General features: G+C 37.2%; 1 protein-coding gene across 3 annotated transcripts in view; it reads left to right on the top strand.

Annotated features, from left to right (window-relative positions):
* The window catches only part of LOC109108582 (cadherin-8-like), a 128532-nt gene that overhangs the window by 11947 nt on the left and 89095 nt on the right, over positions 1–27490 (top strand). The window contains exons 2-3 of one of the 3 annotated variants that reach the window (XM_042760595.1): positions 6603–6847; positions 18320–18806. In XM_042760595.1, coding sequence (XP_042616529.1) covers positions 18549–18806 — 258 coding nt within the window. In that variant the 5' untranslated portion in view covers positions 6603–6847; positions 18320–18548. Of the gene's footprint in view, positions 1–6602; positions 6848–16172; positions 16825–18319; positions 18807–27490 lie in introns of those variants that run through there. The other 2 variants (XM_042760594.1, XM_042760596.1) reach the window with 2 other exon arrangements.

The following is a 27490-nucleotide window of genomic DNA, read 5'->3' as shown; positions in this document are numbered from 1 at the left end:
TGGATGAGCTTAAGGCCGCTATCGAAGCATCCTGGGCCTCCATAACACCTCAGCAGTGCAACAGGCTGATTGCCTCCATGCAACGCCGCATTGAAGCAGTCATTTCTGCAAAAGGATTCCCGACCAAGTATTGAGTGCATAACTGAACATAATTATTTGAAGGTTGACTTTTTTGTATTAAAAACACTTTTCTTTTATTGGTCGGATGAAATATGCTAATTTTTTGAGATAGGAATTTTGGGTTTTCATGAGCTGTATGCCAAAATCATCAGTATTAAAACAATAAAAGACCTGAAATATTTCAGTTGGTGTGCAATGAATCTAAAATATATGAAAGTTTAATTTTTATCATTACATTATGGAAAATAATGAACTTTTATCACAATATACTAATTTTTTGAGAAGGACCTGTATATATAAAAGAAAAAAAAAAAAAACATACTAACCCCAAACATCTGAATCGTATTTTGTGATAGTGATTGCACTCATGTGCCTCCTTTCTAGCTAGTTACAACCACCCTAACTCTTTCTGCTCTCCCCAGTGTCATTTTTCGAATAGTCAGCCTGCAAAAATCAACCTACAAATGGCTCACTTACAGTTATCCACATTAAGCAGGGAAAGTAGAAAGTATTTTAACATTGGAAAAAATTACACCACCTTTAACATTTGAACATTTATGCTTGGAGGAATGTGTATATAGAAATGAAACAACTGATCCTGCAATGCATTTATTTTAAAAGCCAACACCATTATGAAGTCAAGAAGAGTTCAGGCTGTGCCTTCCGTCCCTCCCTCTGTTTGTCTACCTCCCTTGTGTTTAATATCACTCCGTCATTGTGGGCATATATCACCAGTCCATTCAGGCCATGAAGCAGTGATGCTCAGCTGTCCTTATCAGGGCATGAATTTCTGGAGCTGGATTTGATAAAGTCACAATATTATCAAAGCACTGAATGGGATGTTGGTTGTGTTTTACACCAGTCACATGCTATCAATGTGATGTGGCCGCTGGCCAAAGCAGATCCTATCCTGATGTATTAATTCCATGGTACAACTCTTGTAGAGTGCTGGTCTGCCTCCATTCAAGATCTGCACAGTCATAATATAAAACAATAAACATCAGTCAGAAGAAATACCCCATATTTGCGGTCAATCTTTGTCTGTGACAGAGTCATGGGATTCCCATGAGCTCCAGTCAGATGGATGTTTTATTGGTTGTGGGAAGCCCTTAGGGAATATTTAATAAAGAGCCATAAAGATGACCAATAAACATGCTTGACTAGTCTCCCAATGGGCCAGTGCCATTCCTGGCATAAGGGGAAATACTTGAGGGGAGGATGTTGTAAAGCTTTTCTGATTTCAAAACAAAAGGAGAAAATAAAACATATGAAATAAGCTTTATGACCGTGCTTTCATTTCATGATGGATGGTTGGAGACATTACGCGCTCGGCTTAGCTGTAGGATAATATAAGATGTCAGTTTTACTGTTTGGTCTGGGCTCATTTTGAGCATGTTACACAGACTGCCAGTGCCACTGTTTCATACCCTCCCCTGAAATCATTTGCAAGTCAGTAATGTTTGGACACACCATGCGCTCTGTCTCAATTTGTTGCTGTTGTATCCAGCGTTTGTGTTTCTGCTTTAGCTGCCAGAATTCATTATCTGCCATGCTAAAAATATTACAGAGTTGTCCTGAGAACTGGTGTCAGAGGGGCAGAGAATGGCCAAAAAAAAAAAAAAAAAAAAAGACTGGTACGGTCACAACTATCCAGGCAAAATTAATAACCTCATTCCCAAAGTACCGCTATATTTTAGTCAACTGAAAGGGAGCAAGGGCTCAATATAGAACTCTATGTCCACAGACTTACTACTAACGTTGATGTAAATCAGTCTTTCAGGATTATTTGAAGCTGCCAGAAACGTCTCACAGTACTGAAATGAACATCATAAGGGCTCAATGGAAAAATGTGTCTCTATCTAAATTTTTGCTAAATTCCAAAAACATATACAGTACATACAATTGTCAATAGTGGCAACAACTTGTATTCATTTTTCATAAAGATTATAATGACTGGGGCTGATTACTATGGAAGTTCTAAACAGCCATGCATTATTTATTTATTTTTTCCTTCTTGTTTTCTTGTTATAATGACTTAAGTTTCTCGTGATCTCGACATAACGAGTTGTTTTCTCGTTATAACGACTTAATTTTGTCGTTATCTCGACATAGCCAGTGTTATTTTCTCGTTATAACGACTTAATTTTCTCGTTATCTCGACATAACCAGAGTTGTTTTCTCGTTATAACGACTTAATTTTCTCGTTATCTCGACATAACCAGAGTTGTTTTCTCGTTATAACGACTTAATTTTCTCGTTATCTCGACATAACCAGAGTTTTCTCGTTATAACGACTGATCTCAACACAATAATATAATGACAGTGATTTTTTTTTTAACAATGATTGTTTGATCTAGCTGTTGCTATAATGAACTTAACTTTGACAGGCATCTGATGAACCAGGAGCTCTTACTGTAGCCTATATTTCAGCAAATTTTGCTTCGCTTAGGTAAGAACTACCTCAAAGAAGCACAAATAAAGATATAGGTGCAAGCAGAATACAGTGACGTCAACCTTGGTTTTGATAAGCAGTTATTTTATGACACAGAACGCGATGGTGAAGCTCATGAATCTAGCAAGAACACAAAACAGTCATATTGATTTGAGCATTTAACATTTATGAATTAATTAAATGTCAATAATGAACAATACTATAGCGATCAGGAGGAAGGTCCTATTCTATCCCAAACGCGTTCAGTAAAGTGGATATAAAGTATACAACACCCCATCAGTTATATTCAGGTCTATAGTGCCACCTGTTGGCGCAGTTTTGTAACTCCTTAGAGAACAACTTTCGTCATGTTGAGATAACGAGAAAATTAAGTCGTTATAACGAGAACACGACTCTCGTTATGTCGAGATAATGAGAAAATTAAGTCGTTATAACGAGAAAACAAGAAGGGAAAAAATGTTAATGTATGGCCGCTTAGAACTTTCGTAGATTACTGATTAATAAAGACATTTTGCTCAATTCCTTGCAATAATACTATGTTATGACTTCATAAAACATGTGCATGATTTGTAAATGTTAAGATTTTTATGTCTGCATCACATAATCAGCTTTGTATGTATGTTTTTTTTTCTGAAGTACAATAGAATGTTTCTGAAATATGTAAACTTGCTAGGTAGCTCTAGTGGTACATAATTGCACTTGCTATGCGGAGATATGATACGGGGTATGAGTCCAATTAAGCAAACTAAAATGGAATGGATGCCTTAGCAAATGATTTCTCATGCCACGTTTGCTTTTGTTAACATTGTTGGTTAGTTATAGTGTAGGGTTCAACATAATATAATTTTGCAGAAATGACGCCATAGGCACGTTTTTCTAATATGCCTGGGTCGAAAATACTACAGTAGACTCCTTTTGCCATTTCCTCACAAGAATGTATTGAGTTAAGAAATGCAAGTCATGCTGACCGGGTCTCAACAGGGTTTTTAAAAAGGTAGGTCATAATGAGGCATAAGTTGTGGCTGTTAGATATGTTATGCTCAATCAGAGAATATAGCCTCTGGAGCACATCCCCCCAGGCACTCTCCCACACTTCTGAAAGACCGCCACAGCCTCAGATACTCTTCTCGTTTACAATTAAAGATTAGTGGGAGAAAGGGATTTCAGATCACAGAGATTAATTAAATTAGAGATTCTGTAGCTAACATCTCAGGAGGAGATAGTCCTGTCGCTTGCTGGACACTCTGGGACATCCTGAAGACTTATTCACTGCAGTTGAACCTCTCTCCTTGAAGTTCTTGATGATCCAGTAAATGGTTCTTTCAGGTGCAATATTCTTTGTAGCAATTATCTTGCATGTGAGGTTATTTTAATGCAAAGTGATGATGGCTGTACATGTTTCTTTGGAGGAAACCATTGCTTACAAGAACACTATGATTGGGAGTGCTTCTTCCCTCCTTTTATAGCAATCAGTCATTTCTTACAATCTAATTAGTATGATAGTGATTTCACCTGACTAGTACTCATTCACATTTTGCATTTCACATTTGCATTTCTGATATGATTAGTCAGTTAATGCTAGCTGGTCATTTTGTGTCAGGATAAAAACAAACAGTGATGTTTTATTTTTATGTATTTATTTATTTAGAAAAGTTAATTTTTTGGCCAATGAAGCTTTAATTTCAAATGCAATGAAGCAATTATTTAAAATGCATCTGATCACTCTTACACAATCATCTAGAAACAAAGTGAATGAACACCACAGCAACTTAAGCTGCACACTTTGCAAAACACAAAATGTATGTCACTGCCAAAACATTGGCCATGACTGTATGTGTATGCGTGTGTTATGTTTTCAATGTTAAAAACAGTTTATTTGAGAATTTAATTGAGTTGCAGACATACAGGCAACTTAATTGCTCTCAGGTGTTCATGGACCTGCTTTGACCATTCCAATATTACGGATGGCTTATGTATAGTGGCCTATAGAAACAGCCTCTAATAGGGCATCTACCTGTACATATCTATGTTTTAACATTTTTATGAAGACCTGAACATGACAGCATCCAAACTGATGTTAGAATCCATCATGGAGGCATATATAGGGCAAATTGGAGGGCAAAATCTCATCACATTATATTTTGTGTTACTTTAATGCTTCATATCAGTGTGCTGCATTTATACTTTTGACTGAATTGCCTAGCAAAGTTTATGATGGTTGTTGTTGTTTATTAAAGGGGTCATGAAATGAGAAACCAAATTTGCCTTGATCTTTTGGAATATAAGAGGTCTTTGTACCATTAAAACGTCCCACAAGTTTCATAGCTTAAGACGTCCTCCCCATTATAAAGGAGCCATTTATTTAATCAAGCTCTAAATTCAGCTCGTTCTGGATCTATGGTAAGAAGTGACGTCACGGTGCGAAGTGACGTTCCAACCATTTGCATATGACCGCCTCCAGCACAAGACAACTACGCTCATTTCGTATCGTTGTCGCGCCGCGCGCCTCACACGTGTTCAGTCGACGGACAGCGAGTGGGTCTGTGTACAGGAAAATTACAATGCCACGCATACGAGCTCAAACATATAAGGTTTTATCATTGCAAGAGCCATCGCTTCGAATGCATCACCCGCGGCTACTAAACAGTTACGCTCAATCCGCAAATGTTCTGGCTGGGGGCATTAATAATTGATCCCATAGGCACTGTCGTTAGCTAATCATAACAATGGGCGTTAACACTGAACTCTTAAAGGGGAAACAACCCAAAAACAGACTGTTTGAATCAAAGGATGAGAAACAGGGTGGGAAAATTCACTACATTTTAAAAGTAACAAAAAAAAAAAAAAACTATAGTTATACTATATTTGCACCTAGGGGACCATAATAATAAAATAAAAAAACCCATGTTATGACCCCTTTAAACATTATTATTCGATAAATAATATTCTATATAAATAATAGTAGTATGCAATTATATTATTTATTATTAGGAAACGGTGTGTGTGTTCGTGATGGTTATTTGTTACATTCTTCTACCATTAGATGGCAACAAGAGATTGAGTGTGTCTCAATCAGCTCCCTAGTTCGATAGTCAGGGGACTGATCAGGGAGTCGGCCATTTTAAGGGCTGTCTCAATCCCAAAATCCAGTGCACTGGAAAGTTCACTCCCTGAAAAATCTCACAATGTCCCGCAAAAACTAGGGAGCATCGATGTTCACTATGTTTAAAAAATAATATAAAAAATAAAAAAATTGTCCTCTCTTTTGTTCATCAATTCCAGCGTTGACGCTCTACTATGTTGTCCATTGATGTTGTACGTAGTCATGTCACCAGAAATTGAATAATCACTGTCCTAATGTGCAGTAAGCCACAGTACTTACCAGTGACCAGATTCATGTAAACAATATACAGTACATGATAAACACGACATACTAATTAATGACCTCGTGCCTACGGCCGAATCACAGCCGTGCCGATATACAGCCATATCGCACTGCTACTCGCGTGATATTGCTCACATATATACGGTAATTTAATCGCTGTCTGAATTCACATCTCTGGGTTTACAAGAAGAAATTGATTCAAAATTCACTGTTTAAATTGTTTTTGAATACTGCTGATCACCATACTGTAACTATTGCACTTCACAGTAATTTGCATGCATATTTATTATTGAAATGCTGGAAAGTATAAAGGAACAATGTTTCATAACTGCTTCACCACAGCGAGTGAAAAAAAAAAAATTGCCATCCGAATCCATGAGTTTTATCGCTGAGCTGTCATGTAATCTTTTTTTTTTTCATAGATGTCCACATGAGAAACAATTACTGTCTGAATAGAGCTTATGATAATATGCATTTCTTTGTCTATGCAAATGTATAAAAATATATTACATACCTATAAACACCTATAATCACAATGACAAATCTGTCCAAACTAACCTAAAGTAATCTAATCAAACTAATCTAAAGATGCTGTTGACTTGAATTTTTTCTGGCAAAAACACTTGAACTCCTTTTCTTTCTCAGAGCAACCTCCTGGATGACAAACAACCGGGACTCAAAACTGGTCATTTTGTGGAGACTGCCCAGCTCTCAGCTGTTGCAACCCTTCAGGTGATGAGAACTGCTCTTCTATCACCTGTCTACATTCAACCGGACCTGTCTGCCACCTGTGCAGTGTCAACATGACCCCATCTATCCTCTCTGCACTGAACATCACAGGAACTGCACCTGCTGGTTTGAGACCTACCTCGCTGGTAGATCCTTCAGAGGTAACATAAATGGGGGGAAGTCTAAGGGTGGGTTGCACCAACAAGAATTAATTTAAGTAAAGTTTAGAGCTAATCAAGGATTTGTTGATCTGTGTTTTATTTTAAATCAAGTTGTGTTGCACCACTTAATTTTGAACACAGATTAAAAAATCAGGGATTAGAATTCAAACCTGCGATTAAAACCTCCATCTATGATTAATTTTCTCCGCCATTATGGATTCGCCATTGTAATTAAACAGGAACAATGTTAATATTCCTAATCCTTTGCTTACTACAAAAACTCTTTCTGACATAAATTGCTTGTGTCAATAAAGGAAAACTTGCAAAATATCTGCCGTTTTAATAAACGGCTGATCAACCAAGCAATGAATACAGCAGTGCATATCAATTTCATAATCCTAGAAATATATTCATGTATCAATTAATAGAGTATATCTTATGACAAAACAACCGAGATAAGTGAAAAGACTTGGCATGATTCGCGGACCTCTGCTCGTGACAGTGTCGCACCATCCGTTTTATCGCCGCCCAGCAGCCATGCATGCAGCGGGCGTGAGAAACGGGCCAAGACCCTCACAATCCGCTGGCTCAGTGTGCTTTAATCTTCCTTTTTATTTGTAATTAACACATCTCTGAAACATAACAAATCACCCTCTATTGTTTTCTTTGTTAAGTCAGCCACATAATTGTAGGTGTAGGTAACTGTAGGTGCACTTTATTTCATTTAAACCTCCTCACCTGTAAATTTAAAATTAATCCCCAATTGAGATTTAAATCTGAGTTTAAAGTTATGGAGCAACATGATTAAAGTTGATTTATTTTTAAGTTTAAATCAGGATCAAGATGATGGTTTAAATGTAAACCTGCTTATTTTTAAACAAGGTTTTAAGTTTGGTGCAACAGAGTTATTAGAGTGCAATCCATCCTAAATCACATCTGCTAACCACTGGAGTACTTCAAGGGTTGAACGATGACCACAATCACTTTATGTGCCCAACCTCACTCGTCCAAATAATTCAGGCAAACTGCTTTTCTCACCACTTCTAGGCTGATAACTTGCAGACCTGCCTGTCATTTTTAGCCTGACAACCACATAGAGTCTACACAAACTTAAGCGGGACCAAGTTACACATCTCTTGATCCGGTACCAGTAACTGCCTGCATTCATTTCAAAGCATTGTTGGTTGTGTACGGCCACTGAATGTACACCTCACACATACTGGTGCCATTATGATGGGAAGTAATGTTCCTCTCATTCCCTTTTAACTTCATTATCTTTCAGTGGTGGAACTTCTATTTAAAATGTTTAAAATGCACTTGCATGCACTTCATCTGCAGTGACTTAACACACTTTTATATACTCCTTAGCCTTAAAAACTACAGTAGTGTTGCTTTGTCATTCAGTACTTTCTGCAGTTTATATATATAATGTGGCAGGTCAGCTGCCTCCACTCTAATTAACGTCATAACCCCATCCCTTAATCGCCACCCTTCACCAGGCTCCCGACAGTTCTAGTTCTAGTTCTTTTATTTATAAAGCAAAACAATCACAAGATTGACCATAGTGCTGTACAACATAATGATCAAAGATAAAAATGCATGTACACAACTTCAATTTGCAAAAAGCTAAGACAGGAGTGGGTGTTTGAGAGAGGAGGGGCGCTGAAATAGCCAGGACTGGCAGCGTGTCATCACCGCTGCTGTTTAAATGCCGAGTGCGCCTCTCCTCAAGAGAGAGCGGTCTCTTCTCCCATGCATGCATGCTGGTGTCCTCGTGGGTCCAGGAAGGGCGCGTTGAGGGATCTCCATGCTGCTGAAGTGACGATCTGCTGGACCTGTGGTTCAGACGAGTACCTAGCCTGTGAGACTGCTGTTGGGCCAGGATGCCGGGACGCTTAGTCTCCTGGAAGTGCCATAGGTCAAGGAGGATGAAGCTACTGCCCTGGACCTGAGAGGGAAGCACGTGTGGCTGCCGGACTCTGCCCCTTACCTGGACCCTTCCTTCTCGAACACTACCCCACCTTCACAAACCCCGGAGCCCGACTAGGACACCAGGTCCCCTGTTTATTTTGAACACCCTTTCCCTATAGACACTTATTCCATGTTTTGTTATTTCTGTTAATAAAAGCCTCTCCAAGGCCTAAAATTACACCCCCTGTGTCTGTTGTTGGCTCCTCTCGCCACTATCTATCTATCTATATATCTATCTATCTATCTATCTATCTATCTATCTATCTATCTATCTATCTATATATATATATATATCTATATATATATATTTATATATATATATATATATTTATATATATATATATATATATATATATATATATATATATATATATACATATATATGGAACTCTTCTAGTTACACTCTCTTCAGAATTAAGTGCTTGTGTTGTGTTCCACTCTTTTTTATATAAAGGCGTCTGCTAAAATAAATCTAAAAATTTAAGTGTCAAACAGCTAAAAAAATAAATAAAAATGCAGTGTGTTTTTAACTTAGTACTTGAAAAGAGGCAAATATAATGCAGGAAATCTCCACCCTGAACCTCAGCAAATGCTTTGTATCTACACAAGAGACTAAGGAGCCTTAAGAAACGAAAACAGGAATTTTAATATTTGATATTTTGTGATTTTAAATCTCATCCCATATTGAAAATCATTCTGTTTTGTCATTTATAACTAGCAGTATATATAAATATAGACTATTGTTCAGCTGATAGGTTGTCAGTATCAAACTTGTGAATAGATTAAACCATTTTCAATAACATAAATGGAATTTCCTCTCAGTATTACTGAAATAAAGGGGAAAGTTTTTGAAGAAATAATAAAGATGCCCATGCTATATAACTAATAACCATGGGCAACCTAACTTGACTACGTGTGTTTCTCATGCCCTCTGACGTGAATCAAACTTTCCCTCCTTTTAACATCAGCTTCTCATTTTATGTGGCCTTTCACACAAATTATTGAACTGTGTTTGAATGTCAATGGTTGTTGCAGTCATTTTGAATCTGCACTGACAGATATCGGCAAACAGCTTACTTTTGTGAGTAAGGATAACCTTCCATTTGGTCAGTCTTGCACCTGCCACAAAGACAATTCCCCCCAATTAATCAATAACTCATATTTGTTTGACCCAGTGCTTTATATTCCTCTTTCATTCGATTCCTGCTTATTTCTCTTTCTCTCTCCCTCATTCTCTTGCTCTCTCACTTTGTCAAGTGATAATCCACAGCATATACACTTATCCTTTTATAATGTAATTGAGGCTGTTGCTGAGGTTGCGAGAATGGTTAGCATCTACTAATCATTACCTTATCCTTATTAAATGAAGGGTTATGGCTGATGTGGAGTTATTACAGTGTTTTTTTAATTAATACGGTAACTGTTTTCATGCACCGTAATAATCTAGACTGATTTTCTGACTACTTTCACAATCAGATTCAAAAATACCTTGCGTATTGTGGTGTTTTCTTTGCAGAATAAATAAATGAATTCAAATGTCACATCCATTAGAAAGAGTGACCCTTGGTGTATTTGTTGTCTTGTTTTTCTTATTTTAGTTTTCTTTTTGACTGTACTTTTTTTTTTTCTTGCATAAAATCCCACGGCACAAAACCATACATGTCTTTCTAAAACAACCCATTCCAAATCCATGAATTCCTGCAGTAAGTCATTTCTCCAACATACTTCACTCTCATTTAGAGATGTTTAGTTATTAGAAAGGGAAAGTACAAGATATGCTTCTAATTCTCATCCTTTTAAATACATTTTTCTCCTGACTAACACAGCTTTCTCTGACAGGACAGTTGTTATTGTGACATTAATGCTGTTCATTTCATGCACTCAAATTGTGTTTGGGATGTATGTGATGGCCATAAACTGTTTTTGTCTGATTGTGGAATTTTGGGTGAACATAAATGGTGCATTTAAAATCTGCAGATGGATTGGATTTATTCAGATGGAAGAAAAATCTATTTATGTAAACAGTCAGAAATTGTACATCAAAAATATAAAGGTATCACACTTCTGGATGTTCATCCCACATACTGGATAAAGGAAATTGGTTGTCTCTGCCTGCACTGTTCTTCAGAGAGAAGGTTTATGGAATCTCCCTATAGACGGTGCCACTAAATAAATCTAGTATCTGGAGGTGTTAAACTATGCCTGACAATATAGACCAATGGGAGTTTTAATCACCAAATGATTGCAATGAACTTCAAAGCTAAGCAGGACTCCTTGCTTGACAATGATATTGTTCCATTAAGATTATCTCCGCTCATAAAAAGTCCTTTCCTTTTAATTTCGTGTTCAAACTGAGTCATTATGTTGTAATACTCACAGGAACAAGTCTGTAGATTGTGCAATTACATTTCTAGAACAAAATGCTTTTGGTGTAGTGGTGCATTCCCAGAGGCGTTCCGAGATTCTTGGTTGTGATGTTAGAAGGACGGTTCTAACGTCTTTTGTACAAATCTTATTGGGTGTAGACCACATAAACCACTTATTAATTAGAAGATAGGAATCCCACTGTGGACTTTTCTCAGTGAACATGTGAGGAGACTCAATCCCCATCTGCAGTGGAATGTCCTGCTTAAAGCTTTGTGTAAGCACAGCAAGTGATCTCCGCACATGGCTGAATCCTCAGTGTGGGGGGGTTCACAGGGTAATATTCTCAGGGTGACTGTCATAGAGGATTAGATGTTCAAAATGGTGCCACTGCAGTGTTTCTGAGGTAGACTTTGTTCCCTGCAAATCTGATGTCTCACAGAGCATGCCTCTCTCTGTAATGTGTATTGTTTTTTTTTGTTTTGTTTTTTAAGCTAGAATGCTTATACATGACTGAGCTGTCCAGATTGATCTTAATATGTTATATTCAGCACAGAGATAGATCCACTTCAGTCTATGTTACAAAACAACAGCTCACAGACTTGATTTGACACACGCACACACACATACTTTTGTGTGATCATAATGAGCCTCATAATGGAGAAGGTGTCAGTCTTAATGAGTGCTATTAAAGGTAACTTGTGCCATTATCACTCCACCTCTTTTATTTATGGCAACCATCAGCATATACTTTTAGAAGCCCAGCTCAGAATTTATCTTGCTAAACGGTTTTTCATGTCCAGTTGCTTCCTCTTGTGATGGGAGGTCTGCTACTGTATTCTATTCTAATCAACTTGTACAACTTATTAAGACAGGTAGATGGAGCAGCTTTGCCCCAAGGAACTCTTCATTCAGCCGCATGACAATTTATGAATCTCGGTGCCAAAGAATGAATTCTTGGCTCTCAGCTAAATGTGAGTGAGGCTTGTGGCCCACCAGATGTTCACACTAATTCCATTCATATCATACCTTCTTAGTGTGAAAGGTCACTGACAGGATATTCGTAAACTGTACGTTTGTACTTGATACTTGTACTTGATATTCCCAGCAACCTGACACATTATGTGCTTTTGAGTCCAGGAATTATTGGAGGACAATAATTACTGCAATTGGGAAATACACTCAGTAAATGTAAGTGGATGTAAATATATAAATAAGTTAAGTGTAATTAATAGGGGGGCAATATGAAACCCATGATAATCAAATCTGCTGTGTTTTTCAATTTGCATGATTAAGATCTTAGTTGTGTTGTTCATTTAGGTTCCAGGTTGTTCATTCTCAAAATGTCAACGTATCAAAATTCTGAACACTGCACTTAATTATCTGCAGAGCTTTAAAATCATCAACGTAAAAACCAATTAACTTTAATTTGCTACCAATTAAAATTTGACTTTTAGGAGTGTTAATATGCTAATCATGGCACAAAATCTATGCTGCAAACTGTTTACACATCTCAGGCCCCCCAGGCCATGAATGTAAGTGTGCTTGTATGTGTTTATGTGTGCCGGCACAGAAAGATGGGGGAATGAAGTGGGAAGTCTTGTCATAAATTTGTAAATCATTATTTATGCATTTGGAGTGAACTTTGACTATTTAATTTGTTTGCTAGATAATTGAGCGACCTTTGGAATTCTGGTGAGCAGCTGTTATGAGAGGTTGGGGATGGCTGTATGACTACATTTTCCAAAATAACATGAAGATGTGAACAGTCAACATATTGTGGGACTTTTATGACATAAGAAGTGATTACAGTGCTTGCAATGCATTGCAATGCACTTGCAATGCAATATTTCTCCGAGGTGGTGTTGAGCACATATTGCTCAACATACCGACTCCATTTAAACTGCATTTTGTAGATCATTTCAGCCTATTGCGCTATCTATTTTTGTTTTTGTAAACTCTATAAAAAGGTAAGGAAATATGATTGGGTAAGTGTCAAAACTACCTATTAACGTAAAAACGTTTTATAGCATGTTTAGCATTAAAACTGTAAGGTGTGGTCATCCATTTTCATTCTGTATAGGCATATGAACATGGAAGATCAAAAAACTAATCACATGCAAAGACAGTGTTGATTCTTGTGCACAACTGACTGAAAACTAGACATTTGCTTAGTTTCATGACAACGACAAACCAGCTCTGATACAGTTTACATAAAATCATTTTCACAGAACCAAAGCCAATGAAATCTGATCTTACTTTAAACTGGAACACTAATCTTTCGCTGTTTTGTGCTTTTTGTTTATTTCCTTGAGGAAATACAAATCTGGTTTTCCTCATCCCCTACAGGAGTTATGATGAAGAAGGAAAGAGGTTGCTTTAGGTTCGGACGGCATAACTTTATTTGTTATTTGCGTCGCAGAGATTCTACTACGCTGAATGAACACTCACTTTGCAGGAATGGAGAGTCCTGAACCTGAAGCTGTTATTATACAGTTGAGACTGCTCTTTAAGAATAGTATCAGAATAGTGTCTCTTTTTTGCTTTGGTTGAGGTGAAATCGATAAACACAGTCCATTATCTTCTTGTCTTGTTGGATTATGTTTTGAATGGAGAGTCCAACAGTGGTGCTCAACCACCAGAGCCGGTTCATGGCTGTGTAAAACCCAACAGTTGCACAACTGCACATTTTCTGATGTGCTGTCATTAAATGTCGCACATGCTTAAACATGGGCATCAGACAGTTTTCAGACATAACAGGCATATTAAATATGCATTTACATGCTGTACAATATGTGTATTTTTTTCTGTCTAAAACTTGCTTACACATGGTATAATAACTTAAACAACAACAACAACAAAAGTTGACAAAAAGATTGACTCCTAGATTTGGAGATTATAATAAGAGATTAAAAAGCAATTTTCAAAAGGCTGGATATTTTTGACCATGATCACCAAATTAGGTCAAAGATTTTCAGCACATTTATGCACTGAAATGCATATTGGAAAAGTTCTATGCATTGCAGGACAGTGTGTAGCCACAAATGTATGGGTGTACATAAACAATAATACTGAGACATGACAACACTATGAATTAGGAATCACGAGAGATTAGAATTCATAGCAGGCACAAGTCTTCAATAACAAAGACAATTGTTTTAGACATAGCCTTACATCTATGTGAAACAGCTGGGAAAATCCCCAAGTAATTGCCTCTCTAAATGATTTGATGTAAATGCAGAGGCAAATTAATAAATCACGGCTTGTTTCCTGTTTGTTTGTCGAGGCTGTTGTCGCCATTTGCAAATGACAGGGCTGAGGTGTGTGGAGAAGGGTGCCAGCAGTTCACGGCACACCAGGCCTGTGATTAATTCCACTGACAATGTAGTAACCAATGATCGATTGAGGAAGCTTGGGCTGTAAAGACCGTTTCCCCTTCACTTACTTTGCCTTTTTCAGAAGACGTCTGATATTTTGATCACCGGTAAAGGCACTGTCAGTGGAATTAATCAATGACAGAGAGAAAGAACCACTAGAGAGCAGCTTGACAAACTGCACAGAGAGAGAGTTAAAGAGGATGTTGGGCAGGATGCAAAATGTGAGCAGGTTTATATCGATGATTGTTTTCTGAGGTGACAACCACAAGAGTACACTATACATGTAATATCAGTAAACAAAAATCAGGGATATAACTGACAGTGTTAGGACTCACAATTCATAATTGTGAATTTATGGTGCTCAGTCGACTTAATTTTTCATGTAGGTGAAGATAAAAAAAGAAAGAGAACAGCTCTTTTTAAGCCTTAACATTCAGAAATTAACATTTAAATTATTGATCAACATTTTTATCAATATCTTGTTTTAACTACTGTACTGTATCTGTGAAGGCTATCCTGTGACTAGCTTGTGTTGTATGAATGGAATTTATTTATTATTAATATTGTTTTTAATTCAGAGGTATCAATATTGTTGCAGTGTGGCTAATGATTTATTGAACTGCTGTATCTGCAAGGTTTAATCCCAAAGGTTTAACTGACCACAGTCCAGAAAACTCCTGATGTCTGCTTGATGTTTGGCCGCTAGAGGGAGCCAGTGGAATCGGAGCTTTTGTGTAGCTCTACCTTAAGCGTCTTCAAAGCATGAAGACAAGAAACGTGTCAAGATAAATTTCATGTGCACCAATGAATGCTGAAAAGCTGGTGGGTTTATTTCAGTGCATTTCTTCATTGAAAAGTCGAGTAAATGGGCTGAATATTTGCAAATTATGCTTTGAGTTGATATTGAACATTGGAGCAGTTCACAGCATCAATTCAAGGTCGTGTGAAGATAGGCTAAAATTATTTATCCAGCGTGATCAGAACATTTAGCTGTATAGTTGTGGGTTTACACATGATTAAACGTTTTAGATTAGTCGACTTGGTTTTATACTTTTAGATATACATTCTGATATATGAGCTGTGCCAGAACGTTTTGAATTGTATCCCTTGTCGCCACATTGTGTCTCGCAAAGTCTTCAATGACAGACCAGCTCAATCTAATAATGAAATCATAAGCATATATGTCAGTTCATTCCATGCAGATGTACATATGTTTCAGCCGCGTTTCCAAACTTTCAGTAATGAAGTTAGAGGAAAGTTGGATTACAAGTTATTGTAAGACCTTATTGTTGTTGCGCTGGCTTGAGGTAACCACAACAACAACGCTCGTGTGCTTTTTTGCGGGGGGGGGGGTCGATTAGGCAGCATATTTGTGTATTAAGGTTATTATGTATACATTTATTATGGATTTGCATGCCATGATATAACATAAATAAATGAACCTTTAAATTTAAATGTAATTATTTGGCATATAATTCGAGTTAAAATAACTTCAAAATGGAAATTGTATATGGGCTAATTCAGGGTAATTGGGAGATTTATTTTTTTTTATTTTTTTTTTACCCAGTCATCTCAAGGCAAAAGTGTTCAAATTTACCAAAATTCACCCTAATATCCACACTTGGCCAAAAAGCAAGTGTGCCGCTGAGATAAATAACAGCCCTACGTTTAGGCTTTGCGTCCTATTCATGTGGAATCCCGTTGCATTCAAATCACGTCGCGTCGCAGAAGTGTCAAGACGGGACTCACGTATGGATGCTTTGTTTGCTGAATGCGTAAAAAAAAAAAAAAAAAAAAAAAAAAAATGGAGGTGCGTTGAAAAACACCAACGCACTGACATAAAAGTTCACTATTGCCAGGGTAGGGTGCGTGCATTCATTGCCAGGGATGAGGACCTGCCTTTTTATCAGCCCAATGAGCGCGGCAGAGGGGAGGCTCTTCCCACCAAACACCTCTCGTCCATCTCTCCTCACTCCTCCACTCAGCGAGCGGGCATGCCGGAGCTCACCGACACCCTGTCAACGCCAAGCCACTAAACTGCACGGATCCTAATTGTTCCCAACCGCATCTGTCAACTTATTCTCCTTATTTTGTTCTTGTCCATATTCAATTGACAGACAATTGACAGAAAGACAAGTGCCAGCAGTATTGCGAAACAAGTCAGGTCTTTTTTTTTTTTTTTTTTTTTAATCTTTTTTCTTCCTTCTCTGATATATTTATTTTTTTCCTGTGAGTGACATGGAACGGACGTCCGGATGAAATACAGTAAGTACTAAAGACTCATTAGGCGCAGGAGGGTTTTACACAGTATTGGTCGTTTGGCTTGAGTCGCGTACATTTTTGCTCGACTGAAATACTGGATGTTTCGTTTGATGCTGTTCTCGCTACAGTGATTGATCCGAGAGCAAGACAGATTGACAGCCTGCATATCAAACCATAAATACGCGTTGTACTTTATTTGTGTTGCATATCGTTCGGGAATGTCGTGCATGGAATATTTGTGTTCAGTTTACACAAGAACGTGGTCTGTGAACGTCTTGGTTAATCAACTTGGTCAACTCGCTGTGCCATGTATATTTTTCCGTGCTCTATATTGCTTCTAGAGTATCCTTGTCTGCTTTTAAGTATCAAAACCGTGCGTTTCTTACTCATTCTAAAGCGCTAGAAAGCGAGCGTGAATAAGTAAGACTTTTTTTTTTTTTTTTTTTTTTGAGGAGCTGTCCACGTATGCTGGTGCTGAAATTTGCTAGTGATTCAAGCATCGCCTTTGCTTGCCGAGTCTGTATCTGCTGTTATAGTGCAATGGAGGTTCACTGCTCTCTGAAGTTACACTATGGAACAAAGACTAAGATGTAAATGTTTCCAGTGTGTGGCTTGTTTACTAATCTACAGGGCAATTAAACACATTTTGTGCACAACTTTTTCAGAAAATAAATATATACTCTTCTGTTGTGTGCTGCATTAAAAGATGAACAGTCTGAATTCCTCTTCACCACCTTTCTGCTGCTTTTTGATGCCTGGCAACATATGAAATAATAGATAACTGAGTTCTCCACAGGATTCAGCTTGAAACCATTCTGCTAAATATTCAGATTTAGTGAAATGCAGGTTATGATAATTATATGGTCAACCAGAAATTGCAATCAAGATATTTTCTTTAAGCTTCGCAGAGTGATTCATAATATGGCAAGGTTATATTTTTGAATAAAAAATCCTAAATATATGTATTTTAATCATTCTGCAAACTCTAAATTATACCGTAATATTGTAATGTCAAGGGCATTGAACGCAGTTGGTTCAGGTAAATTAAATCAGCTCATGAAAATGAGGAGATAGTGCTGTTTTTCTCTACTCTGTGATTTTCAGGTTTACTGCATTTATAGTCTATGCTGCAGTAATACGTTTAATATACAGTGATTTATTCCCTTATTTGATCCTCAAAATTGCTGTATGCCATCACTTATGACCGTGTCCTTTTTTAGTTCTTGATAGTCAAATTTAAAAGTTTTGTAAAGGAATGTGAGCACAATAAACATTGTAATCTGAAACCGTAGTTGGCTTGATTGTATAGTTCCTAACCATTTTCAAATAGCTGTAGACATATTTTTCTGTGATGTACTATATACTCTTACAGAAGACAGATGTGCTCTGACTTGTTTTCTGATGTCATACTCACCTGACCTTGAGACTTCACTCATCAGTCTTGTCAGTTTTATTTGCATGCACTTCTAGTAAGTCTGCATTTATCTCTCCCCTCTAGATCTCTTACACTGATGAACCAACTAATGGATGTCACATCTCGCCGCTGGTCTCCTTTCTCTGCATTCTGGAGACAGATCAGAGTACATCTGTGACCCTTCTCGCAACATGAACTCAAGCTGGGGGATACGTAGAACAAAAGAGTAACCATTCAGCTGTCCGTCAGCTGGTTGACCCCTGACTTTTGGAGGGGAAGCAAAAAAAACAGGCAAAGAGAAAATATTACAAAGATGCTTAAACGAGGAGAGGAGATGCAGCGAGATCTATGGACTTCTCTCCTGCTAGTATGGATTACTTGTGTGCCGTACTCTTCCATGGCTCTATTAAACAATCAGTCACAAAGTTTACAAATGGTATCAGCCATGATTCCGCGAAACCGGCCAAGTGAAGGACAAAGAATCCTCAGTCGTGCCAAGAGAGGATGGGTTTGGAATCAAATGTTTGTATTGGAGGAGTTCTCTGGACCCGATCCAATTCTAGTTGGCAGGGTGAGTAGTCTAATTGTCGGCTGAATATTAAGCTTACTTATCATGTGGAAACATTAATTCTGCTGCGTCAATGCCTTTTCGTTTGACATTTTGTGAAGGAGCAATAATTGCCGTAAAGAAGAGGGCAAGGTTGGCATCACTGACTCTCACACAGTTTCCATCTTTAACAGTTCAATTAGGTGGAGGAAAAATACAGCTCTGGATGCTAATTTATGCATGGTGCTGTATTTCACAGGCTCTGGGAAAGTTCTGCAATGAATATAGTATGAATGGAAACTCAAAATTAATTTTACAGGTGTAGTGTGCTATATGCCCCATGCAAATGTGTTTATGCAGAGAGGTGAGGTGATATGGAGATAATTACAGGATATGTGAGTGACCTGGCACCGGACCTGTGCTGAGAGCTCTGCGTCCTGAGAGGACTATAGTATGAACAGGCCAAAGCAGCTTGTTCACAGATCACTGCAAGCGTGAACCTCGGGAGCCCAACCTGGCACTATGCTTCTCCAACCACTAGCACTTTACCATAGCCAACAAGACATGGTTGTTCCTCAATGCTTGTTTTTTTTTTTTTTTTTTTTTTTTTTTTTTTTTTTTTTTTTCTTCAGACAAGGTAAAATTTCCTTACTTATTTAGAGTTAACAGTGTATTAAAACCTTTTCTGAACAATTCATTTTGTATGAGGTTAATTAGAATAAATCTGTATATTTTGATAAAAATTTATATATATGTATATATATATATATATATATATATATATATATATATATATATATATATATATATATATATATATATATATATATATAATTTATATTTTAACAACTTATTCATTTAATTTACAACAAGTTATTATTATTATTATTATTATTATTATTATTTTATTATTTTGCTGTGTAGTCACTTTAGCTTTTCTGCACTGACTGAACAATATCCTCATCATCAGTGAGATGGAAAATGCCATCCTTTGTGTGTCCAAGATTTGACAGGCCTGCACTAATTAAGGCCTCTCACTTGAATTTTCCACTGTTTCTGCTTGCTTCCTCCCATCACTCGGGTATGTGAATAAAAGATGTGCTCTCATGTGGCCTTTACACCTGTGTTTTCCCAATATCGGCATGACACAAAAAAGTCCTTAAGAGCGGCATCAATTTTTCAAGAGCTGCAATTAAACAGCCTTTGTTGGATTCTGCCGTGGCTTTTGATCAACAGAAATGCATAAACAAACACAACAAATGGGCTCCCTGTGATGATCTCCAAGGTAGAAGGGCAAATGAGTACGACACATTCACAATATATAGGGCTCTCTGTGCGTGATGGAGACAGCTGGGAGTGCTCAGACGGTGATGTGCTATTCTGCTCCTCTCTAATATGTTGTGCTTTATTTAACATCATGAAGTATTTGTGCCGGGGAGCAGAATGATTGTCTGTAGGAGGACAATGCATGGAGAGTGGAGGTGAATGGGTGGACATATGGGATATGGACTGTACTCGGCTTCCTTGGTGGGCAAGCATTGATTGGACTTTGATTTTCTGCCTTTTGTTTTTTTTCTTAATAAACCACAAGGTTAAGTGCTCATAAGCATGGCTTGCAGAGTTCAGATAGGTTCCTTGTTGCAGCACGATAGGAAACCATGCTGTTGGAAGAGATTGAGCACTGCTTCTCTCTCTCCATCCCATTCACCCATCTCTTTTGCACCTCCTCACTCCATCACCTAAGATCTGCAGTCCTCCCTCACTCTGTCTCTCTAATTAAAAAAAATGAATCAAATAAAGAGTGGGAGGTGTGTGATTCAAATGGGTCATTCAAATCAGCATGTTCTTTTTTTTTCTTCTTTTTTCCCTTTTCCTGCCATCGCTGCCAGGCATGTGGTTGTGGGCTGCTTATTCGAGGAACCTCAGGCCGAGATTACACTCATTTCATCCTTTAGCTTTTATTATGTGCTGGACTGATGTTTAATTATATACCCGGCTCCTGTCTTGTCAGTGCCCAAACTCCCCTTGAGCACCAGCTGCCAGTCGGAGGAGACGATTAGCATACGTGTAGAAGTGGGCATGGCAGGGCTAAGAGAAACAGCAGAGAGAGAGAGACAGCAACTGAGGAAGGGATAAGAAGAATTAGCTACGGTACATGACAGCAGGCATCTCACTGTTTCACGTGGCTTTGTGGCCTTGGTGGTCTCAGTGGTCTGACTCACTAGGCTGGCAATGCAACTCGCCATCACTTGGTTCTGAAAGGCACACCTCATGCTACTTTAACAAGACTGAGCTTGTTGTAGGTGGTTGTGGAGTTATAGGGGAGGCCAGGGCTAGTTGTCAAACTTTTTACTCCAGTGAGTGATACCATGTGATACCGTTCAAAAGTTTGAGGTCGGTAAGATTTTTTTATATTTCTGAAATAAATTTCAGAAGTTTGCAATTATTTGTAAAAGAAGAAAAATATCAGTAAAATTGACAATATTGTGAAATTGTTTTATATTTTTAAATGTGTTTTATTCATGTGATGGCAGAGTTGAATTTTCAGCAGTCATTACTCCAGTTTTCAGTGTCACTTGATCCTCCAGAAATCATTCTAATATGCTGATTTAACACTCAATAAAAACAAATCCTTCTTAACAATCTTGCTTAATCATTCTGTGGAATATTTGATGAACAGAAAGTTTAAAACAAACAACATTACTATTAAAAAAATCAATTCTAAAAAAAGTTGTGCTGCTTAACATTTTTGTGAAAATGGTTATATGTTTTTGTTTTGTTTTTTCTTTTCCCCTCAGGATTCTTTGACACAGAAAGTTTAAAAGAACAACATTCATTTGATTTTTATTTGGAAATAAGATAAAATATAGTAAATTTATAACACATTGATTGGCATGTCAAACTAGCACAACGACTTTACAGCAAAATGAAAAACAAAACAGTTAAAATGTCATAAATTCAAAAAGTATTTATTTAGCCATCAAAAAAATAATTCACTAAATTTAAAACATTTAAAACTCATGACAACTTGCTCTGAACTCACTTGGGGGAACATATCCTTGTCCTGAGATCAAGAAACCATTTGTTGCTATTGACTTAAATTATATTGTTGTCTCTTGCCATTGTGGTTTTATTTTATTCACTAGTTTACTTAAAAGATATTGTTAAAATCTGGTCAATTTTAGTCTGGAGGATAAAATTAGCAAAACGTATCTATTATATTAGCATCTTCTGTTCTAAGAGAGTTTTGATTTGGTTATTTGAAACCCACATACAAAACAACCGCTAGAAAGAAAGCATATTATGTAATTAGATTATTCAGTCATAACCTCACTAAGAAATAGCACTGCACCCCTGTCTCCTGTATGATACCTTCTCACAAATATTTTTGTAAATCCATTGCTGGCTTATATCCCCAATGTGTTGACTGCACATAGGATTTCTAACTAAGTACTAGTCGTATTCCATTTATGCATTTATCAATGCATGCTGTTTTTGTATAACACTCATAACAGTGAGGGGGCAGAAAAGAACAAATTGTAGTCTTTCCCCAACAAAGAGTAATTTGGACGTGTTTACTTAAAGTATTGTCCGTTTTATTACAATATGTCAATTCGATTCTATCTTGCATATGGCTTTGCTCCCCTTCTTTTGGCTGGAGTGTGTTGTGACTCCTAATCACAATGGACATCATTCATCTGTTTGGAGTGCAGATGTACTCCGCACAAATTAATAGCACTGCTGTGTGATGCCTTTTCTCAACATAATGTGCTTTTATCTCTGATGGGATTATGTGTGTTTGTAGCAAAAAGAGAATGGATAGTATTTGATTCCTATTTAGCAATCCGAGCTAAAGAACAAGATCACTGGAAGTGTCAGTTTGAATACAAGAGAATGGCATTGATTGTTTATTCACAAAAGAAAATGGAAACATGTCTGAGGACATTTGTTTGCCTTACAGGGGGCTTGACAACACTTGATAAATAGTGTGTATGAGCTGGAAAGCCATCAGCCAGACTGTGAATGTTTCCGTTTCTGTTATGAAAACTTTTTTTTTTTCTACATTAAAGGGATACTCCACCCCAAAATGAAAATTTTGTCTTTAATCACTTACCCCCATGTCGTTCCAAACCCGTAAAAGCTCTGTTTGTCTTTGGAACACAATTTAAGATATTTTGGATGAAAACCTGGAGGCTTGAGACTGTAGCATAGACTGCCAAATAAATAACAGTGTCAAGGTCCAAAAAAGGCATGAAAGTCGTCACCAGAATACTCCATCTGCCATCAGACGTGAAATCTGGGTTATATGAAGCGACGGGAACACTTTTTGTAAGCGAAGAAAACAAAAGTAACGACTTTATTCAACAATTCCTTTGTCAACAGTCTCCTCTGTGTCTCTCCATCCTTGTGGCACAGATGACACAGAAGAGCATACACAGCATATGGTGATATGGAGAGACATAGAGGAGACCGTTGACAAAGGAATTATTAAATAAAGCTTACAAAAAGTGTTCCCGTCGCTTCATATAACCCAGATTGGACGTCTGATGGCAGATGGAGTATTCTGACGATGACTTTCATACCTTTTATGGATCTTGACACTGTTATTTACTTGGCAGTCTATGGCACAGTCTCAAGCCTCCAGGTTTTCATCCAAAATTTCTTAAATTGTGTTCCGAAGACGAACTGAGCTTTTACGGGTTTGGAACGACATGGGGGTAAGTGATTAATGACAGAATTTTCATTTTGGGGTGGAGTATCCCTTTAAGAAATTAGGTTTTGCTCAAGCAAACACCAGTTGATTTGACGCATGCCTCTTTTATGCTGATGTCCAGTGTACTGTAAAGCTGATTTCAGCTTTAAAGCCAGAATAACTGCTCATTCTATGCTTTTGGACCATTAAAGGACATTTACTAGCATAGATTTGGCCTACATAAAGGCATGACTCCATTTTGGGTTTAAACCCATATCATTATCTCTCATTTTTTCATTCAACACAAATTAAGCAATAATGCATCCATGTAAATAAGCACGTGAGCTCAGTATTATTCTCCAACACTTCTTTAAATGCAAGCCTACAACTTAACCTTGAAATATTCATTATGTTATTATTAATTACATTACAATATTAAATATGAATAACTTTGCTATCAAATATTAATTAGTAGCGCTCTGTCATTTTGTAATGAAAGCCAGAGTGGATTAGTTTCACTGAGTACAATGACTGGAGCTGAGAAGGGATATAAATCTAATGTCACTCGGGCGTTAAAGCTACACTGCTCTAATTCCGAAATAAAATAGCCATTTTACAGTCGAGGGACATTGTAGAAATGCTGGTGTCTAGAAACGCTTTAGTGGTATTTGGAAGTGTGCCCTATATCTAAGGGGAAAAGAAAAATATTGTGACAGTTTGAATGTTAGAAGCAGTGAATCCCTGAAATGGACAATCGATTCATGTTCTCTGTGCTGCCTGTGATGGGATTTGCTGTTAACTGCCACTTTGTTTTTTTGTTTTTTTTGCTACCATGACACATTGCTAGGAATACACTGAAACTGTCATAACTATTCTACAGAGAAAGCGTTGTGCTTTCAAACAGTGGTGTAACAAATCCTCCATTTTTTTTTTCAAGGAGAGTATCTCTTGTGGAAAACAATATCATGATGGTCATGAACAATATCATGATGGTCAGAAGATTTCTGGATGAAGCTAGGGTTGTTCACAGCTAGCACAACCTTTTATATTACTACAATCCTAATGTATGCACACAATAAGCAGTTCTGTTGTTCAGTCGTTCCTGGTCATGGTCTATACTGAGTGGTGCGAGTTAGACCACAGAGCGGTACTTGCCCTGTTCAACCTTCTTGACACTTCATGAATTATCTATATCCCTCCCACTGATCCACTCTGGAGAGTTACAGCTCTAACTCTCAGTTGTTTTGCTACATGTTTTTGTTCCTCTGAAAAACGCTACAGCTTCTCACTTTCAGGTAACTAGACCTGCTTAGCAGTTGGCTAGCCTCAGACTGCATGCCTACGAACCGCCCACAGACTGTGCATTAACTGTCTGATGCATGTTGCATACAAATCTAGAAAGCACTTTATAAATTCTAACCCGATTGGCTTATTTCCCATAACTTGTAAGATTAAGGTCACATGTGCATGGAAACAAATACATACAGATAATAATCTCTAGATTTGCTTTTTTGAAACTTTGAGAGTTTTGTTTAGGGTGGTGTGTTTCCCAAAGGCAACTATGGTCGTAAGTTCAGTCGTTACCAATAGAGTTGATGGAACTAACAACCATAGTTAGCTAATTATGCTTTTGGGAAACGCACCCCAGGTTTGTTTTCTGATGTAGTATAAGAAAAAAGTTGTGTCCCAAATGAAATACAAAGCACTTATACAAAGCACTGTGTACTCTATCGTCTAGTGTATGAATTGTATAAGGTTAAACCTTTCCCCACTTTTTCTGAGTGTTTTCTGCAGTCATTTGATATATATATTTTTTTTTTAATTTATATATATATATATATATAATTATATATATATTATCTGTGTATATATATATATATATATATATATATATATATATATATATATATATATATATATATATATATATATATATACACAGATAACTTAACTTAAGCCATAAAAAGCTGCTGCATGTTTAGTCAAAGGTCTGCCTAACTTTGTCTTCCTTTCTTTTTTTTTGTGTGTGTGTAGCGTCACTTTTTGTTATTAAAGGGATAGTTCGGCCAAAAATGAAAATCGTGACATTATTTACACCTCATGTCATTTCAGAAAATCAATGTATATGGCTTACTTTATTCTATCAAACAGAAAATAAGATATTTTTAAGAATGATGGTAACCAAATAGTTTTGGTTACCATTGACTTGCATTGTATGGACAAAGATAACAAACAAACAAACAAATGAAACTTTCTCAAAATATCTTCTTTTATGTTCCACATTGGAAAGTCACACAGGTTAGAAACAACATGGGGATGAGTTAATAATAACAGGGTTTCCATTTTGGGTGAACTAGCCCTTTAAGAATGTAATGCATCAGTGTTTGTACTTGCTTGTAAATTAGTCTTCAGCTTTTATTTTTAATGTATGATTCACATAATTACGTACTTAACAAGATTATAACGAGAGTGTCCAGGGCCCTGCTATGGCGTATGATCCAGTCCCTCAATTCCATCACACTCTTACACAACTCGTCACACAACTTCATAGCTTTTTGCTATCTGACAAGGGGCTTCTGATCCCCTCACGATTTACCCCTGCCAACACACAGTCTGATCTGAGACAGTCTTGTGCATTTATCTGCATTTGCTCAGGTTAGGAGAGGGGGAATGCAGGTTCTAATGGATATCGAGCAGTTGCGTGTGATTGAAGGGCTGGCGAGTGGGCACTAACGAGGGTATTAGTGGATTAATCAGTAACCCAAGTAATGAGATGCTGATGATCACCACTGGCCACTGCATCCATCCGCAGCTCCTGATCTGACCTGTGATTGGGATTGTGCCACTGGTGATGCAGAAGGAGAAATGAATGAACTTGATTTTTTTTATTTATTATTAACATTTTTATGGATAGGGCCTTTTAAAGACAGAACAGCAAACAACAATGTGATGCACAGGTACATTTGCAATGAAATATAAGTTATTAATTATTTATATATCACAAACAAATTGGCAGTCTGTAAAAAGTATGAACAACTTTAGAGACGCACAGATTTTTCTTAATAATTTTGGGTCAAAAGAGTAGTAAATAGTAAATAGAATAGTAAATAACAAAATCTAAATAAGCATAAATAATATAATAATTGTGTACTGTCTAAAATTATTGTCATTGTACATTTTTCTACTGTTTAAAATGTGAAGGTTTGTAAGATTATTATTATTATTATTATTATTATTATTATTATTAAATGGTAGGTATTTTCAATGGTAGTGTAAATAAAATATGAAGAAGTTGTAAGGATTTATTCAGTACTTTTAGATGCTTTCAATAAATCCATATTTAAATTTTCATTGGCCAAATGTACACATTTTAAATGTTGTGTACAAATGCCTGCAAATATTAGTTAGATCAGGCTGATAATCAAGGGCAACAAGATTGGACAATAATGAAATGAAAATATTGACATAAATTGCTTGCATGAGCTCAACTGCTTTCCCCTGGCTTCAACTTCTCCTCTTTTACTGTTATCAAAATGATTATCATGAAGTGGTGGTTGTAGCACTGCAAGATTATCAATAAGCATCCCAAATAATCCTCCAGCACAAGTCAGTGCCCCTCTCGTTCTCATAGCCTCACCATTAAATTCAGCACCCTTTATTCCTTTCTTTCTATTTCATGCCTCCTATTCAGTGTGTTAGTTCACCCAAGAGCTGCGGGTCATGCAGGCCTTTATATCCATTATATCCTTGCTAGGTGAGCACAGTCTGTTGTCTCTCTGTCTGTCTCAATGTGTCTCTCTTTATATCTGCACAGTGCTGTAATAAAACACCAGGACTCTGCACAGCATCCAGCTGAGCTGTGGGATCACATTAACACCTCTCGGACCAGCCAGATAACTTGTCTATAGCTCTTTGTTGTTGTCTTTGTCCCCATTAACAAGGTCTGCCTGTGTATGTGTGTGCATGTGATACATGTGTGTAGAGATTCTAAACTTGACAGAAGAGCATTTCTTGA

Source organism: Cyprinus carpio, chromosome A7 (assembly GCF_018340385.1).
Source record: "Cyprinus carpio isolate SPL01 chromosome A7, ASM1834038v1, whole genome shotgun sequence".
NCBI lineage: Eukaryota > Metazoa > Chordata > Actinopteri > Cypriniformes > Cyprinidae > Cyprinus > Cyprinus carpio.
Note: the sequence above shows the minus strand (reverse complement) of the source record. Positions and strands in the feature narration are given on the sequence as shown.